Source organism: Vitis riparia, chromosome 19, assembly GCF_004353265.1.
Source record: "Vitis riparia cultivar Riparia Gloire de Montpellier isolate 1030 chromosome 19, EGFV_Vit.rip_1.0, whole genome shotgun sequence".
Taxonomy (NCBI): Eukaryota; Viridiplantae; Streptophyta; class Magnoliopsida; order Vitales; family Vitaceae; genus Vitis; species Vitis riparia.
In genome coordinates, this window is record NC_048449.1 from 6,645,607 (window position 1) to 6,661,311 (window position 15,705).

General features: G+C 31.8%; 2 protein-coding genes across 4 annotated transcripts; both read left to right on the forward strand.

The window, feature by feature from the left end:
• Positions 1 to 4,518: 4,518 nt before the first annotated feature.
• LOC117908412 lies at positions 4,519 to 7,988 on the forward strand. The gene is made up of 2 exons (XM_034821993.1): positions 4,519 to 4,758; positions 7,559 to 7,988. Exons 1-2 carry the CDS (start codon positions 4,593 to 4,595, stop codon positions 7,840 to 7,842), a joined length of 450 nt encoding a protein of 149 aa, XP_034677884.1. The 5' UTR covers positions 4,519 to 4,592; the 3' UTR covers positions 7,843 to 7,988.
• A 1,182-nt stretch (positions 7,989 to 9,170) lies between these two features.
• LOC117908416 (probable folate-biopterin transporter 4) lies at positions 9,171 to 15,398 on the forward strand. Of its 3 annotated transcripts, none has more exons than XR_004650190.1 (8): positions 9,171 to 9,464; positions 11,786 to 11,913; positions 12,565 to 12,786; positions 13,124 to 13,585; positions 13,957 to 14,154; positions 14,247 to 14,384; positions 14,620 to 14,939; positions 15,256 to 15,398. XR_004650190.1 is itself a non-coding variant. In XM_034821996.1 (7 exons), the coding sequence occupies exons 1-7, from the start codon at positions 9,384 to 9,386 to the stop codon at positions 14,879 to 14,881; spliced, it is 1,491 nt and encodes a 496-aa protein (XP_034677887.1). In that variant the 5' UTR covers positions 9,172 to 9,383; the 3' UTR covers positions 14,882 to 15,192. The 3 variants fall into 3 exon arrangements, 1 of the variants encoding a protein (XP_034677887.1); XR_004650189.1 differs by having other exon boundaries at positions 15,259 to 15,398; XM_034821996.1 differs by lacking the exon at positions 15,256 to 15,398 and having other exon boundaries at positions 9,172 to 9,464; positions 14,620 to 15,192.
• Positions 15,399 to 15,705: the final 307 nt, after the last annotated feature.

Consider the following 15,705-nt stretch of genomic DNA (forward strand, 5'->3'; position numbering starts at 1 on the left):
CAAAAGAAGGGAAATAAATCGAAACCCACATCCACAATATCAACAGCAAGGTCAAAATGAGATGATAGATGAAAATGAGACCCAAATCAGTTGGGTATGAAGAAAGAGCCACTGTGATAAGGAAGGGGAAGGAGGGGAAAGGGTATTTGGAGGGTTATTGAGGCTGATGTTAGGGAAGAGAAGAAGGGGTATTTGCATATTGACCCTTGAATATTTTGATAAGTACAGATTGACCCATAGTTGTTTCAATATTTCAACTTGCTCTCCATTGATGAGTTGGTTATTTTCACACCAATTTGTTTTATTTTTTTAAAAAAAATTTATATGAATATAGACTATGTTATGATTTTTTAAAAAGAATAATAATTTTTAAAATTTTAATATAAATTATACTTATATTAAAATTTTATTTTTAAAAAATAATTTTATTTGAAAAAAATATTTTTTATAAATATTTTATAGATTGTTGGTTTAAAAAAATAATATTGTTTAAATCAAAATTCTACGATGAATTTGTGTTCATCTAGTGATCAAAGTGAAAATAATTGACTATTCAAAAAAATCAACATAACCTAACAATCCAAATTTTGATTAATTTTAATCTAATTTCAATTCGGCTAGTCGAACTAAAAGTTAATCAAACACCTAAATATGGTCCTATGTATTTTAAAGGATAATGAAATATATATTAATAATTGGATGGATGAGTAGTAATAAAAATAATTAAATTAATTTTCATATTTAATAACAAATTTGAAACAAGTTTTTTGTTCATTTCAAGTGAACAAACAATTATTGGGAAATTTAATTGATATAATTTGTCTTTATGAAAGTGCTTTAAGACTTTCTCTATATATGTTGTTAGATAAACTAACATTTCATTTGGAAAGTAGTCGTTTTATATGTTAAGAAAAAATTTTGTTTTTTCAAGATTTTTTATTTCAAATTCCGCTTTTAAATAGTCAGTTATTCTTATAAGCTCTTCAAAAGTTTTAATGGGAATCAAATCACCGACATATGCTACAATAATTATGAATTTGATTGTTGAGTTCTTAATTAATATGGATTATATATATATATATATATATATATATATATATATATATATATATATATATATTTAACAAGATGATTATCCCATATGCATTTAGATTGTTTAATCCATACACGAATATTTGTAACTTTTTGAATTCATGTTATGAAATTTCAAATTATGTATTTCAGGCATCTTACACCGTTCAAGGATTTATTTGCTTCAACATTTTAAATCCTTCAAGGACTTGATTGCTTCATGTATTTGACATATTTATGGATTCATGTATGATACATATTACATCCTTTAGAGACGATTAATCTTAATAGTTAGGAATATGATTAGACTATTACAAGAGTCACTATAAGGTTTCTCTAGGAAACCTAAAGCTATAATTTTGTATTGTCTCAATTACGCTATTGTATAATAACTCATTGACATCCAAATATTTTTATGTCTTTAGATATTATATTTTAGGTTCATTTATATTCAACAGACTCAATGTCTTTTGGCGTTTATACAAATCCAAATAATTTCATTTCGTCAACGAATCTAACTTGTTTGTATTGCATCTTCCATTTTAACCATTTATTTCTATGTCGATATTCTTACACAATCCATGATTTGGAATCTTTATAATTTCTCATGATGTCAATGGTCATTTAAAAATAAAATGGATGCATTTTTAATGATAAAATTATTCTTATGTTGTTTTTCTTATGTCATGTACATATTAATAGAGATCCTTTTAGGCATTTATACCTTTTTGTTCAATTTGTACGTTCTTAGGGGTTACTTATCCTATGTATATCTCTTTAAGGGCTATTTGTTTTATTTGTACCTCCTCAAGGGCTACTTAAGATTAATCAATCATTTTTTATGGACAATTGAAGAGCACAAAATTTTCATGTGTTTTCCTCTTCTAAGGAATTACATCCTTCAAACTAACAAGTTTGTCACACTTCAAGCGTATCTTAAATTTATTTATCTTTATAATAATGTTTGTTTTTTCAAGACATCATCTTTTGTTTTAATTATTTTATCAAGCTTAAGGAGAGTATCTATTGTTGTATTGTTTAATTGTCCTATAAGGATATAAATCTATCACAGTTCAAGTGTGTTTTAAATTTATTTGATGGAGTACTAGTTAATTGACAATCGGTTAATTATCCTTTCAAGATATCAAATCATATTCGCTTGTATCATAATAAAAAAATTTGAAGAAATTTTACATCATTCTTTTGGAATTTACTTTTCTCTCTTTAGCAGTAAGAAAATTGTCTTATCAAAATGATAAGTTGCACCACATGTCACGTTACCTTTCAAGTTTATACGTCGACTAGTCACTAGGTAAAAACTTCTGGTTTTATAACGTAAGTCCATATGACTTTCCCAATGAGTTGATACATCATTATTTAACACGAAGAACTAAGTTGGTTTTGTAAGAATTTTCTTAATCTAGTATAGTACAAAATGTCATTTACATGAAATCAAATGCTACTTATGACATAGTGTGAGTTTTTTTAAAGTTTTTAATCAAATTTTTATTACTTGATATAATATTAACATCGTTTGTTATCAATGTTGTACAATAGAAAAACACCTATACATTGAAGACCCAATTTAATAAATTGTGTAGGAGCAACGAAAATAAATGACATAATAAAAATATATATATTTATATATCTCTTAAACCTCTCATATATTTGATTTCGCAAGTATGAGGTGATTTATACATGAAATAATTAAAAATCATTTTATGATCAAACTACTTTTAATTGGACTAATTATTTTAGTCAAATATAAAATTGATTCATGAATTCAAATTTCAAGGAAACTTATCATATTATCTAAAACATCTTGTAAATTGTCCATACTTCAAAACTTTGAAATGAAATGCCATGATTCTATTTAAACAAATATAAATACTTTGATTTAAAAAAAATCAAAATATAATATCTATTTTCATACTTGTGATAATAAAAAAAAAACGTCAAAAGGAAAATTAAAATATAATTTAATTCCATATTAATTCTAGAATCATCCTTGTATAGTTTTGGATTAATTTAATCCATAAATAATCTCATTCTAAAAATAATTTGAATAAATCATTTATAAGAAATCTCATGGAAATAAAAATGAAAAACTAATTTTCATTTGTAGTTTTTAATATTTTCAACATAAAATTTTAGTATTAAATGCTTAACACATAACCTTAAACTTTTTTGGTATAAGAAGAATTCTTATATGTGCTTTTTAGAATATTTAAAAATCAAAATTGTATAATAAGAAATGAAAATATTTTATTCAAAATTTTCAAATTATATAATTTTATTACAACAAAGTTTAAAAATAATGATTGTATAGTTTCCTGCTATAAAATGTTTTTCTTATAATTTTTTATTATATCAATTTCATAGAGTTGTATAAAATTGTTAAATTAATAATTTTGTTTTTAATTTTGATCATAAGAAAATACATATTAATAACTTTAATATATCCGTTGACTAATACAAAAAATATTATTTTTTTCTTTTCATAACCTTAGCTATGGATAATAATAATTACATAACTTCACGCTATGTATAATTTAAATTTATAATACAATATTTTTTATATAGTTTCTAACTGTATGAATTTTAACATTTATTAATTTACTAACCTTTGGGACATAACTTCAGTATATAAATTAATCAAAATTTCATGGAGTGTTGTTATAAAAATTTGAAAAGCAAAAAATATATTGTCACATAACTCTTAGTTCCATAACAGATTAGAAATTATATTTGTAATTTCTGACAACAAAATTATTAATTGACAAATATTTTTTTATATGATTTTTAATTATATAAGAGAATTAGAGATCATGTATATAACTTTTGATCGTGATGTAATCATCAATAGGAATTTTCTTATAAAAAGACAAAGAAAATAAAAATTGGAATAATAAAAACATAATACAATGGACTATCATTTTTCACGCATCTTTTGGAATTTGAGCGTTCGTTGAAAGTAAGATTGCATACCTATAATGATCTCTCTTTATTAACTCCGACATCTTTAGTTATAAGCTAACCTTAATATCAATATGGTAATAATGCTAAAATAAATAATAAAAAGTATTAATTTAAAATATAAATACTTTTTTAATAAAATAAATTTTATGTTTTTTTTTAAATAATTGTTTTCCATCAAATTATATTTTATTTTATTTTCTGTAAAAAAATTGTTTTCTTGGACTATGATGATAAAAAAATATATATTTTTGATATCCAAAATGTATGATCAATCAAATAATCATGTTTGCTTGGTTTCTAATCTCATTATTTTATGTATATATTTTATCATTTTGAAGTCTTGTTTGGCAGCCGACATTTCATTATACGGTTTGAATCGGCCATGTCAATACCATGCAATTTTTTATTTTTTTTTCCTAATTGGTTAGAAAAAAGAAAATGGATGACCCACCCATCACAAACGGACCCAGAACGCAGATCCAGCAACACCTCCATATAAATGTGTCGAGAAAAGCACTGTGGAGTCAGTGAACATTCAGCAAATGGAGGCACAGAGGAAGAGGAAAGTGGTGATGGTGCTGACCCTGTTTGTCATGATGACGATGTTCTTTTCCTGTGTGAGAGCTTGGACCGGTGAAATCCATGGCAGAGTTGTCTGTGATGTTTGTGGGGACTCTTCTATTGGCCCTGAAGACCATATCTTGGAAGGTGCTGAGGTCACCCCCCTTTTTTTTTGTTTTACTTATTTTCGCTCTTCTTTGTGATTAGCTTCTTGTTTTCTCAAATTCTGTGGGTGCTTTTTATTTTGACTGTAATTCTTCATGGGTCGGTCTTGGTATCAATTTTCTCTCAGTACTCTTTTTATTTTCTTTTTCTCATGATTAGCTTTTCCTTCACTCAAATTTGTGAGTTGGGTCTTTGGTGATCTTTTTGTTTTAAATCTTCATGGGCCACTGTTGAAATCATTAAAATCGTTTTTATTTTTATTTTTTATTTTTAAATGGGGTTTGTTTCTATCAAGTCCTCTTTTCTCTTATGATTAGCTTTTTGTTCAGCCAAATTTCGAAGTTGGGTTTTTGTTTTTGATTTGTAATACTTCATAGTTTGCTGTTAAAATCAGCAAAATTCTTCACTTCTTTTTGGGTTTTCCCCCTTTCTTATTATTGTTTTTTTGTTTTCTCTTATGTCGATGGTGGTAGATAGAAGGGTGTTTATGGGCTTAATAGTGTTTGTAATTTGATTAGTTGATGCAGATTGTGGAAAAAGACTGGAGAAAGTTCATAGCTCTTCATGGGGATGATTAGGTTGCTTTATCTATGTTTTTGTTGTTTATTATGATTATGCATAGCGTGCATTTTTGGAAGATTGATTTCTTCTCCTCTCTGCTTATGAATGTTTGTTCATTGAAATTTCTGGTTTGGCCCTTTGATTTTGTCTTGCAAAAGAAAAAAAAAAAATCTAGGGTTTCTCTTGGAGTCTTGTTGTTGTTGTTGTTGTTGTTATTTCCAATCTGTTGGAGGTTTCGTATGGAAATGGTTTTATGGGCTTTGTTTATGGGGTTTCTTAGATCAGATTAGATTGATTTGGATTATGTGAAGTGATTGTGAAATTGCATACTGCTGTTGATTGGTGTGATGACTCCATGTTTATAATGATTACACCTCTTTGTCTTTCTGAATGGAGAAGAATAAGGGGGTGTTTGGAAGAGAGGAGCTTCCAATTTATAGGCTAAAAATGGTTCTGTTGGCTGTAGTTTGATAGCATTGGGGTTTCTTGGTCCAGGGTCTTGTTGGTTGTGGTTCTTCCATGATTAGAAGGGACTTTCCTTCCAATCATCTATTGTATAGTATCTTTTGTTTTGATTTGGGAAAGAGCACATGTGTAGGCCAATTTTGCATGATTTGTCTGATGACAAATAGTGGTGTTCTTAAACTTTGTCTATCTTTATGATAGTTGTGAAAGTGACCGGTGACGTGCTAAAATCTTGCTTTCATTGGGCCTGCTGTTATTCTGAGGTTGGGTTCTGCTCAAGGTTTTTATTCCTTCTATCACATTTCGATCATTTATGGGATTGAATGATTTCTAGGATCAGATTTATTCTTTTAACTATCTGTATTTGCCTCCTCTTGCCAAAATGTCCTTATTTTGTTTACTTTCATGATCACGGTTTTGGTAGTCCCTGCCTCTTTAATGGCTTAATACCGCTAGAACCTGCAAATGCATTTGAAAACACAAATTAGCCTGAACCGATTGGCAAAGTTGCAGGTGTTCCACTTACCATTTAAGACAATAAATTTACCTTCTTGAGTGATTGACTTTTAACACGAAGCAAAGTTCAATCCTCAAGCTCCATCTCATGCTGTTGGTAGCTTTAGGCTATGGTTGGTTCCTGGAAAATACGAAGGAATGAGGGAAATGATTTTCTCTTGTTTGGTTTATCATGGAAAATGCAAAAGAAAACCAAACATGATGAAAATTAGTTACAAATTTATACATTTTCAAATTATTTAATTTTTATATAAAAGAGGAAAAAAAAGTGGAATAAGTTTGTGGAAGCATGTGAAAATAATTTGTTGATTTGAAATTTATTTTTTACTCGTCTTTTTATTTTCTTGTATTTTTCTTCTTTATTTTCTTTATTTTCACTTTTTCCCTCAATTTTTCCAATAACCAAACATAGGGTTAGAATCCTTAGAATTGGCTTGGTTGCAGTATTTTATGTTTGCAGCCCATGATTACGGGTTAAAGCATCACAGTTTTTACTCAGATCTACCTTCACTTATTGGTTTTGTTTTTTACATAAACCAAATTTTAGAAGGTTATTCACACCTAAACAATAGCCTTGCTATATGAAAATTATTATTGTCTTTCATTAGACTAGGGAAGAGAGCCTTTGTGCATTGTCACAGATATGAGCAATTTATGCAAGGAAATGAATCTCCCTTTCTTTGGGGTTTGCACCTTCTGGTTAAGAGGGAAATATGCCCGTGTTATCCATATTTCAGCTTCAAGATTATCCACCCTATTCGATGTATAGAATCTCCATTAGCACAGGCTGTTGTGCTTGATAAGACTGTTTACCACCTTGCATAAACACACACATGGTGCTGATTATATACATGCCACCCTGTGCAGTAATGACTTTATGCATCTCATTATACTACTGCCTGTTTGATGCCAAGTAAAACACTGTCAAACTGTTTAAAATCGGTTTACAACTCTCTGAAGCGTCAGGCTGCCACACAACTGAATTTCTTACACTTCCTATGACAATGGTTGAGAGTATTAGAGGAGCTCACTAGAGGTTTCCTCTTCGTGATTTGGGGCTTAGTCCTGTTTCATTTTGTAATGCTTTGAATCAGTTAAGGATAAGTTCTCTTAACCATGTAGACGGGTTCAAAACTGTGAGGGGTCAGTAGGCTCCAAGCAGATAATATCTATATAGGGAGGAGTAGACCATTACAAATAGTTTGGAGAGCTTACTGAATATCTAGTTGTGCTGGTGCAGGTGCTGAGGTAGCTGTTCTGTGCATAACGAAGTCCGGGGAAGTTCTAAATTATCAGGCCTTCACTGACACAAAGGGAATATACAGAGTGGCAGAGACGATGCCAGAGAGTGACAGGTGGGATGCATGCCTGGCCAGGCCCATCAGCAGCTTCCATGAGCACTGCACCCATCTGGGAGATGGTACCTCAGGCATCAAGTTCACTTACAGTCGACCATCAGGCTATTCTCACACCATCAGGCCCTTTGTTTATCGGCCAGCAAATGCTCCACTGTTCTGTGTTTGAATGATGTAAACTTGATGTACATTTCAGACTATGTACTTGGTTTAATTGGAAGGAGAAATAGAACAAGGAGGCCGACCTTATTCAGATTATGGATGCCATACTGAACTTGTTTACCATTCAAATATGAATCTTCATTTGGACTTCAACTCAGGTTTCAACATTTCAACAGGGAGGTGATGCTTTCAATTAAATTGGCTTCCAGCAAAAGTAATTGTTCTTTAAAATAGATTTCTTTAAAACAGTTTTTTGTTTTTGAAATTAGAAAAAATGTGAAATCTAAATCATAGTTGTTGTAATTGGTCTTTAACTAAGGATGAAAATATTGATAGCCAATGATATATTGGTGTTTCAATTTTACCGATGTCAAAACATCGATGATGTAAAAATCATGAAATATTAAGATTTTTTTTTTAAAAATTATATAAGAAGTAAAAGTACACATTTATATATATATATATATAATTTGTTTATAATAATATCCGTTACTTCCATTAAAATTATAAATTTTATAAGTGTATATTTATTATTAAACTGTATTATATATATATATATATATATATATATATATTTATAATAATATGTGTAATTTTAAAATATATTTAATATTAAAATTATGATATATTTTAATTTAAATGTATTTAATAATATCAAATAAATAATATATATATAATTTAAAAATATATATATAAATTATATAAAAAAATACATGTTAACAAAATTATGTTTTTATATTTTGATAATAAATAAAATAAAATAAAATAAAAATAATAATTAGAATAAAATACAGATCGATAGATATATCATTTCGAATTTTGTGAAAAGATTTATAAATATTAGGTATATAGAGAATATATCGAAGATATATTTGAACGTTTTAAACGTTGTTTATATCAATCCAAATTATTAAAAGATATCTTCGTAAATCAAAAAAACCAAAAGATGATGAGAATTAAAGATAACAAAATTATAATTAATTTCATTCATCTCTCACGATCTGGGCTAAGTATATCCCGGAGTTTGAAATTTCATCACATCACACGTGTATTTAGATAACAGAATAAAAAATAAGAAGCCGCGGTACGATTGTAATGTGCTGATTACGTGTAACAATTTTATTGCTCGCCACACGTCAAGCACTCCCGTATTAAACTCACAAGGTACTAAAATGATCACGTACGGCAGCAACCACAACCACCTGGTATCTTTTTTGGACGAAGTGTTGACGTGGCCCGATCGTAAGGGTTAAATGCTGCCCAAACCAAACGGCTCCCACCAAATCCTGGGTGAAGTGACTGAAAGGCCCTAGAGCATGCCAAGTGGTCGCAGGGGACTCAACAGGATTATGGACTCTAGGGGAAAGGATTGTAGAGGAAAGTCAAAATGGAGACGTGAAGACTGAAGAGGGAAAACCGTTAAAAACGGGAGAAAATATTGAATTTGCTTCTAAGTCGGAACTATATATGCGGGCGTGTAGCGAGAGAGAGAGAGAGAGAGAGAGAGAGAGAGGAGGGAGAGGAGTTGGAGGTTGGTGAATTTCAACAATGATAGAATGGCTAAAACAACTACGAAAATCATTTGGGTTTTCATTCCTCTGGCTTATCTGCTTGATTTACTTCACCCAGGTAGGTTTTTCAATCCTCCCTTTATCTAGTTTTGCTTCTTTTTTATTTGCGTGTATGTATGAATATGGTTTTGTTGATGGGTCTCATGTTCCTGGGAATTGAAGCTTGTTGGTTGCTGGGTGTTGAGGGTTTTTGGTTTTTGGATCCTACATTTGAGGATTTGTTAATTTGGGTCTCTGGTTTTGGGAAGGTTTGTAGTTTTGGAGACTTTTGGGAGTGATTATCTGGGTATTAGTTCTTTCGGCTTTACGGGTTTGAAAAGTAGCAGAGACATTTGAGGGTGACCGTATGGGGATTTAGTAGTTTGGATTTCTAGGTTTGGGATTTATGGTTTTAGAGGGTTTTGAGGGTGATTATGTGGGGAAGACTTCATGTTTGGTTTGGGTTTTGTGAGAATTTGTATTGAAAATGTTATAAAATGGGAGGTCTTATGTCTCTAGCTTTGTGCATTGAGCTCAATTTGTATAGAGGGAATGAACTTAAAGGTGGAAGTTGCTGAATTATGCTCTTTGATGAGTTTCATGACTTGCTGGATTGTTCCTGTCTGTGATGAATTTGGTTAGTAGTGAAATGGTTATGATTATTGCTGCCACAACCAAATGACTGTATAAAACACAGTTCACTTAGATGGAACTGTTTAATCTTAATCATGGACATATTATAGGTGTAATGGTATTTGAGACAGACTGAATCCTTAAAGATCTGAATAACAGTCCTGTTTGCCTTGTTGGCACCCATGTACTAATCCTTAAGATTTCATGTCATTTCATTGCTGTGAAACCATTATTTTAGATGGGTTTTCAGAGAATTTTCTTAGAGGTATCCCATAAGTTGCAGCTAGGAAAATAATATACAGTAACTATGCTTTGCATGCATTCTTATTTTAAGTTGGGACGTTTAGGGATGGGAAGAAGGATTCACTCTAGGAAAGAGATATCCAATAACTATGCTTTGCTTGTGTTATGATTTTAGGTTGATTTGCAATCTTGTGATATCTATTAGAAAGGAAAAATGTCTTTAGCTGGGTTCTATGCTCCATTGTTTTTATTTCCCAAGGTAACCATCCATGATCACTACATCAAAGAAAAAGAAGAATGCCTTGGAGTTTGTTTGGGAACTGATTTTAAAAAACAGTTTTTTGTTCTTTAAAACATAAAATAGTTTTATCAACTTAAAAAACATGTTTGGAAATTTTTTTACTGAAGATGGTTTTTTTAGAATTTGTTCTCAAAACATGGTGATTTTTTAGAACAAATTTTAGATGTATTCACTTGTTTTTTGTAGATTATTCTAAGAATCAAGGAAACACAGAGAATAAAGTCATTCTAAGAACAAATTTCACTTGTTTTTCACACCATCTTGCTCTGTAACACGTAGAATATGGCAGTTTTTCATAATTGGTTTCCCTAACAGAATTTTATTCCTAAAAACAAGGAGTTGATTTTAGTAAATGTTGCCAAGCAAACCCTTAAGTTCTATGAGGTAATTACAAGATGGAGGGATATGATGATACTCCCCTCAATGGGTGCAATTATGGAAACCAAGGTATAATTTTGTTTCCCTGGAAACATGATATAGAAGAACAGTTTTGGTGTGAAGCAAGCTCATCTGCACCCATATCTTTTGATTGGCTTCTCCTCTTGTATCCAATCTCTTTTAGAGGGCACACCTTTGGCATTAAACAAGAAGATAGAACCTTCTTCAGTTGGAAATTCCCAAAGGGTATATCTAATTAATTGTTCCTTAATTTTGTCACTAGTAGTTTTTGACTATTCAAGAGAAAATAGATACTTTTTCATGATTTTGTTCCACCTTATAATCATTAATTACTAGTCTGTTTTGAACCTATGCCAACAGGAACATTCATTGGTATCATTTGTTCTAAAGGCATAATATTTAAAGATGCGTTACTTGAAAAATATATAGTGGGGCCTTGCAAAATCAAATTATTTAGAGTTAATTCATGGAGAAAATTCTTTAATCTCAATAGGATAATGTAAGTTGTTAAAATTACAGAGCTAGTGTTGATTATTTTTAGCCACCTGGAAATGCCTGCAGCCTTGTTCTCCCAAATGGAGTTTTGCGATTGCTAAATTATGACTAGCACACCAAATGATTGGGAGAAATTGGAATTCATATTTTAAAGTTTAAGATGAGCTATAATACTGAATGTAAGTATTGAAACTTAAATGGCTGGTTATGTTATGCTGAACATTTTTTTATGTGTGTTGGTGGCATTTGGGCCCCAATGCAACAGTATTTTTTTCTTTTTTAATTTTCATTCTATTTACTTATCTTTTATCATGAATATGTGAATGTAGGGTTTCAGAACTTTTGTATGGACAGCAGTTTCCTACCAGCTAAAAGACAGGCTTAAGTTGTCACCCTCAGCCTCTCAATTTGTGTATTCAATAGCAATCTTCCCATGGAGCATAAAACCATTATATGGGTATGCATTTATTTATCTTGTGCTCTTTTTTGTCTATTTTTTTTTATATGTGTGCATTGGTGTCATAAACAAAAACGAGTCTTCTGTTTAGCAACTCCAAGGGCTGTTGTATAATGACTGTGCATGAACTAATGCAAATATATTCAAGTAAGTTGAAGTCTTAATATTTTATAATGGTATTGGTAATTACAATGAAAAATAAACAAAGGTTTGTTTCATTGCTCCACGTGTTACCATTCATCTTGGTGTCCATAGTATTTCAGGACATGATTATAATTTAAAATGAAATCATTCTGCACAAAGAAAAGAAACTGATAACAAGTGCATGATGTTATGTCTTGAGAGGGAAAAGAAAAAGACTTAACTAACTCTCCTTTGGATGTGATGGGTAAGAACATTGACCTGTGTCAAACTCTGCATGAAACACAACAGAAGGCATTGATGCTGGTACATGAAAACCTATGTTTAGCAGTGACGAAACATAGCTAAATAACTGAAACTTTTATTCTACCTAACTGATAAGCTGCCGGGGCCCAAAATGTCAAAGCTACGCTTTCTTTTTAAAGTGTATTTTATTCTTTCTTTTATTATTATTATTATTATTATTATTATTATTATTTTGTTAAATTTGAATGCATATCTTACATGCAGAATTTTGTCCGACTGTATTCCAATTGGAGGAAGAAAAAGGATTCCATACTTGGTGGTTGCATCCATATTCTCTCTTTTTCCATGGCTCGTTTTAGGCCTAAATGCACCCCTAATGGATTCCAAAGTGCACCTCATGATCTCCTTAACAGTGCAGAACCTTGGCTCAGCCATGGCAGATGTTGTGGTTGATGCAATGATTGCAGAGGCAGTAAGATTTGAAAGGTAGGTTTATAAATTTGAATTGATTCTGTGCATGAAAGTTCACATGTAATGGTATAAAATCTAATGGCACTGTGATTTTTATTTGCCTACCTTGGGAATCTTCAAAATAATTTACTCCATCAAATTCAGAATGGTAGAATATTGACATCTCCCATCCTAGAAGAGATGACTATATTTTGGATTTGAGTCTATCCTTGTTGAATGGATCTGCATCATGGATTACATGTGTGTTTGATCCAAGTTTGTAATACAATGTGCTTATTTTCTATTATTGGTTTATTTTTGTATTGTCATCTGAAGAATATAACATGAGATTTTACAACTCTCCTTTGATCAGGGCTGCATTTACTGGAGACCTCCAGTCACTATCTTGGTTGGCAATGGCTATTGGAGGAATATGTGGGAGTTTGTTGGGAGGATATGCATTAACTAACATAGAAATAGGTCAAATATTTCTTTTATTCTCTTTACTTCCATCCATACAGCTATTATCATGTGGTTTGGTCAAGGAGAATCCTTTAGGCAGTAAATTTTTGCCCGAGCTTTCTAATTCAGGAAGCTCCCAGATAGTGAATGGAGACAATAATGTTCTTGATGAAGATTCTTCCAATTCTGAAAGGTCCAGAATTAGTACTTCGAGGAGAAAGAAGAGACGAACAAACAAAAAGAAGAGAGCGGTCATTAAAAGTAAATCCCAGATCTCAGAAAAAGATGGATCATTGGCGTTACAGTGGTTCCACACTCTGAAAATGGCCGCTTGTAGTTTGTACTCTGCTTTTAGACAGCCAATCATTTTGAGGTAACTACTGAGAAACTTTATGGTACCAGCTAGTTGATCCTATGGTATTCTAAAGTCACTAGTCATGGGGTCCCTCTCTAGGAGCTCTATGATAGTTAAGGTGGCCCATTGCTATGATGATGATCACTCAAGCAGATACAGTGTCAGTCTGTAGAATGAGTAGTCAAATCATCTTAGAGGATCAAGCTTTGGCAAAGATCTACCTGGTGGAGATGCATCCTAAACGTGCCTGTCCACCAATGGTAGTTGTCCATGGATCTCTTCTGGCTGATACCCTATATATATATATTTGTCTTTTTTCTTTCCTATTGATTTGTTTTCTTTCTAATCATATGGTTACCTTTTGTTCTCCTTCATTCTGGGAATGCCAGACCAATGGCGTGGTTTTTCCTAGCACATGTTTCTGTTCCAAACCTTTCAACTGTCATGTTCTATTACCAGACAGAGTTCTTGAACTTGGAAGCATCATTTCTGGGGACTGTACGTGTTGTTGGGTGGTTAGGCCTCATGCTTGGAACATTCACTTATAATCATTACTTGAAGAAGATGAGACTAAGAAGAATTCTGATGTAAGTAGTTTAGTTTATATTTCTCTGATAAATTTGTTTTGTTGGTAATTCTCTAATGGCGGTACAATCCGGATTTACAAAACATGATGCAGGTTGGCTCATGTTGGTTATTCTTTCATGAGTCTTCTAAATATTGCTTTAGTGGCTCGAACAAATGTTGTATTTGGCATATCGGATAAGATCATGGTGCTATGTGGTTCTGCTTTTCATGATGCCATCCATCAATTCAAGTATGCGGGTTTTTTCTCAGTCTCCTATTTTCTTCAGCTAATTTATTTTGGTCGAAACATAAGCATTCTATGTTTGAGTTCATGCATACATACTCGAGCTTAAAATACGTGTAGATCCAGCAATCCTTCATCTGGGCATGCATGCTTTGACAAACAAGCATGTTTCAGAAAATAGATGGTGAATCCTCCTTTATTTTTTTCTTATGAATCTGGATTGTTCTTCATGCAACTGCAGGTTTATGCCATTCCTCATATTATCTGGACGGCTATGCCCGCCCGGTATTGAAGGGACTTTATTTGCCCTGTTCATGTCAATAAACAATCTTGGGGCCACCATCGGATCATTTATGGGTGCTGGGTTGGCTTCAGTTCTAAACATCTCTTCGGGTTCTTTTGACAACCTTCTTCTGGGCATGGTGATTCAAGTCCTCTGCACTTTCATCCCAATTGCTTTCCTATTTTTGATACCAAAGGAGGCTACAGGGATATCGACATAATTTAGTTAGCAAATGATAAAGTGAAACAGGAATCACCAAGAAACTGAAGATGAAACAGGTACACTTTTCTCTTTTTTTGACTCACAAGCTCTTTTCGACTCAGATAGCAGTTGAAAATAATATATCAAACAAAAACATCCAAGCTAGAATTCCTGAGCTTTAATACTTCTCCATTTTGTGGTTGTCTTTGTAACATATTACATCATTTTTTTTAAGTAGATGAATTCAAAATACATAGGGTATTGCTTAATGGTGTGATACTGATATTGATTAAAAGCAAGGATCACTTCACCATAGTTAGATTGTGTTCATCCTTTGGTGTACAAGTATCAACTCCAGTGTGTGCATACTTATCTGGGCCTTTGCTCATATAGCAGGAATGCAGTTCTGGCATGACAAAGCCCCTGTTATGGCTTTCATCCCAGGCTTTGGGTCATAGGGATATATTGAGTGCATTTACAGGAGAATTTATGTGGCACCAAGCATCCCATAAAGGTCTCTTCAATTCTAAAAATGGCTTACTCTCATTTCAGTGAACGATGAAGATGCTTATGATTACAGCAATGATCTTCACCCAATCACTAGTTCTTTGCCCATCACTTGTGTAGGATGATTACACAACCCTCTTGAGGGGGATGAGCCTGGGTGGCTTTTTCTGAAAGACTTGGGAATTGGGAGTGGGAATGTTTTTTCAAGTTATTTCAATGGAAATGAAAACTTGGGATTTCAATTTATCCGAGATATTTTGATTTTTTTAATGCAAGTCATTTTAAAAATACTTTTCAAAAATTAAAAAGCTAAATACATTTTTAGATAAGTTGTTT